Source organism: Seriola lalandi, unplaced genomic scaffold (genome assembly GCF_002814215.2).
Source record: "Seriola lalandi dorsalis isolate HSWRI2012SDOR001 ecotype SW California unplaced genomic scaffold, Sedor1 jcf7180002052751, whole genome shotgun sequence".
In the NCBI taxonomy this organism is placed as follows: domain Eukaryota; kingdom Metazoa; phylum Chordata; class Actinopteri; order Carangiformes; family Carangidae; genus Seriola; species Seriola lalandi.
The window spans coordinates 1,703-3,865 of NW_019523304.1; the positions used below are offsets into that span (position 1 = coordinate 1,703).

The 2,163-nt window shown below is 47.5% G+C and overlaps 1 protein-coding gene across 1 annotated transcript; it reads right to left on the reverse strand.

Moving 5' to 3' along the window:
* Positions 1-19: 19 nt before the first annotated feature.
* LOC111650720 (GON-4-like protein) lies at positions 20-1,755 on the reverse strand. Its single transcript, XM_023400639.2, has 4 exons — positions 1,623-1,755; positions 1,307-1,347; positions 816-943; positions 20-315 (listed from the first exon to the last, which is right to left on the reverse strand). The coding sequence occupies exons 1-4, from the start codon at positions 1,675-1,677 to the stop codon at positions 54-56; spliced, it is 486 nt and encodes a 161-aa protein (XP_023256407.2). The 5' UTR covers positions 1,678-1,755; the 3' UTR covers positions 20-53.
* Between the last annotated feature and the right edge of the window lie 408 nt (positions 1,756-2,163).

Below are 2,163 nucleotides of genomic sequence, written 5' to 3' on the forward strand. Positions count from 1 at the left end.
GGAAGCAGCTGAGGGGAAGGTGATGTCAGACTGATGGAGGAGTAACAGCATGGCTACCGACGTACCTGCTGTATCTGCTGCTGCAGCTGCAGTTTCTGGGTGAAGTCCAGGTGAAGGGTGGAGCACACCCGGCTCGGCAGCACTAACACAGGTGTGGCGGTGTTGGGTTGGGGGCCGGGTGTGTCTTTCAGGTTGATGTAGTCACGGTGATGATTGGTTGCGTCCTGCAGGGCCCTCCTCTGCTGCAGAGCCTCGTACTGTTTTCTGACTGTCCGCCGTCGCTCCGTTAGCATGCTGGCTAACGGAGCCTCAAAACTACAGACAGCAAAAAACAAACTGAGAACACATTGAAGACGTCCATGATGACGTTCTACCGAGTTCTCTCCCCACCTGTGTTGGGAAACAGAGACACGGGCTCCGGCTCCTTGAGAGGTGTGGCCTATGAGGCGTAAATAAATGTAAACAAAATACACTGATCTGTCCCAGCTGTGTTTGGATTGGTTTTCAAAAATGGGAATGTTTTTGTTACGACAAAACAGGCCAGTCTGAAACAAGAGAGTGAAAGAGGATGTCTCCCCCAGCTGCATTCTTCTTCATGTGTCTGTTTGAAGAAGCAGAAGCAGCAGCAGAGTCAAGTTTCTCTTCCTCCCAACCCAAACAGTCACAGCACTTCTCTGCTGCACCGTCCCAATAGGAGGACGACACGCCGCCGCCGTGTCCACGGGTCTGAACCGCTTTCTACACTCAACACTTAACTTTCACTACACCTCCATTCTGTGTGTGTGTGTGTGTGTGTGTGTGCGCAGGAGTTTTACCGTAAAGCCTGGGGGACATTGAATTTAGGTCCAGTCTGTGATGGGACCTCATCTTCCTCCTGCTCCTCCTCTTCCTCCCGTTCCTCCCCCCGCTCCTGCTCCTCAGCTGCCACCTCCTCCTCCAGGAGCTGCAGAGTGACATCACATGATCTCAGAAAACAAATCCACAGTTCTCATTCGGTTTAAACTAATCTGGAAAAATGTGACGACTTGACTGATGAAGATTCAGAAGAAATGTCTCTGTGGTGGAGAAACATGAATCGGATCACGGGCCTGAGCTGTGATATAATGCTGTTTACAGATGGTAAACAACACAGACAGATGGTAAACAACACAGACAGATGGTAAACAACACAGGCTGTTGGTAAACAATACAAACAGATGGTAAACAACACAGACTGTTGGTAAACAATAGAAACTATCAATGTCTCTGAAGATGAGAATCATTCACAGGAATCAGCAGAAGCTCCAGCTGCTGAAGATCAACGCACCGTATCAAAGAGCTCCTCCAGCAGCTCGTTCACTTCCCTCTCTGAGAAAGAAGAAGAAGAAGAAGAGTTTACACTGAGTTGAGGTCAAGAAGAAGAAGAACAGAACCTGCCTCGTAGTACCGGCTTTTTAAACTGCTCTACATCTACTGTCTCACACTTTATTGAGTCTGTGTGAATCTGTCCTCTATATGTAAGTCTGTGAGTCCGACATGAACTCTACTTCCTGTTAACATTCCCACAATGCAATGCTTGGCATTTTACAGGTGAGAAAATGACCAGCGAGGACTCCACAGATCAGCGTGTGTGTGACACCTACTGGTGATCTGGACCGCCCGGTCCGTCCTGTAGTCCTCTAGGTCAGGTTCATCCATGTCGTCCAGGAAGTTGTATTCAGGGTCGTCATCGTCATCGGCTTCCTCTGAGAAAAAACAAACACAGATGTAAACAACAACAACAACAACAACAACAAACAGACTGACTGACACTTCCTGTTAGTTAGAGCTGAGAGCAGGAGGAAACACTCCACCTTTACAGAACAATGACGATCGATCAGTTTGATCTGGAGCTGATCAGATGTGTCTGTTTAAATGAGCTGAGTTTCTCTTTCCAGGAAATCCAGGTTCTGTATTTGATTTGTAAATTGTAGTTTGTGAGCAGCTGAGGAGTTGTTCAGTTCTTCACTGTGAGAAAACGACGATGAACTAATAAAACTTTGGTGAAACCTCATGAGGATGAAATCTGAAGTGAGACCGACGACGTTCCACAAGAACAGAGAAGAACACTAAGGAGCGGCAAAAGGAAGATGAAATAAGGCAGACTTTTATTCTGACAGCCTGACCTCTGACCTTCGTTGTCGG

Coding starts and splice junctions, on each gene's coding strand:
- LOC111650720 (XM_023400639.2), bottom strand. CDS start 1,677: ATGGATGAACCTGACCTAGAGGACTACAGGACGGACCGGGCGGTCCAG. Junction 1,348..1,622: donor CCGGGCGGTCCAGATCACCA/GTAGGTGTCACA, acceptor CTTCTTTCTCAG/AGAGGGAAGTGAACGAGCTG. Junction 944..1,306: donor TGGAGGAGCTCTTTGATACG/GTGCGTTGATCT, acceptor GTCACTCTGCAG/CTCCTGGAGGAGGAGGTGGC.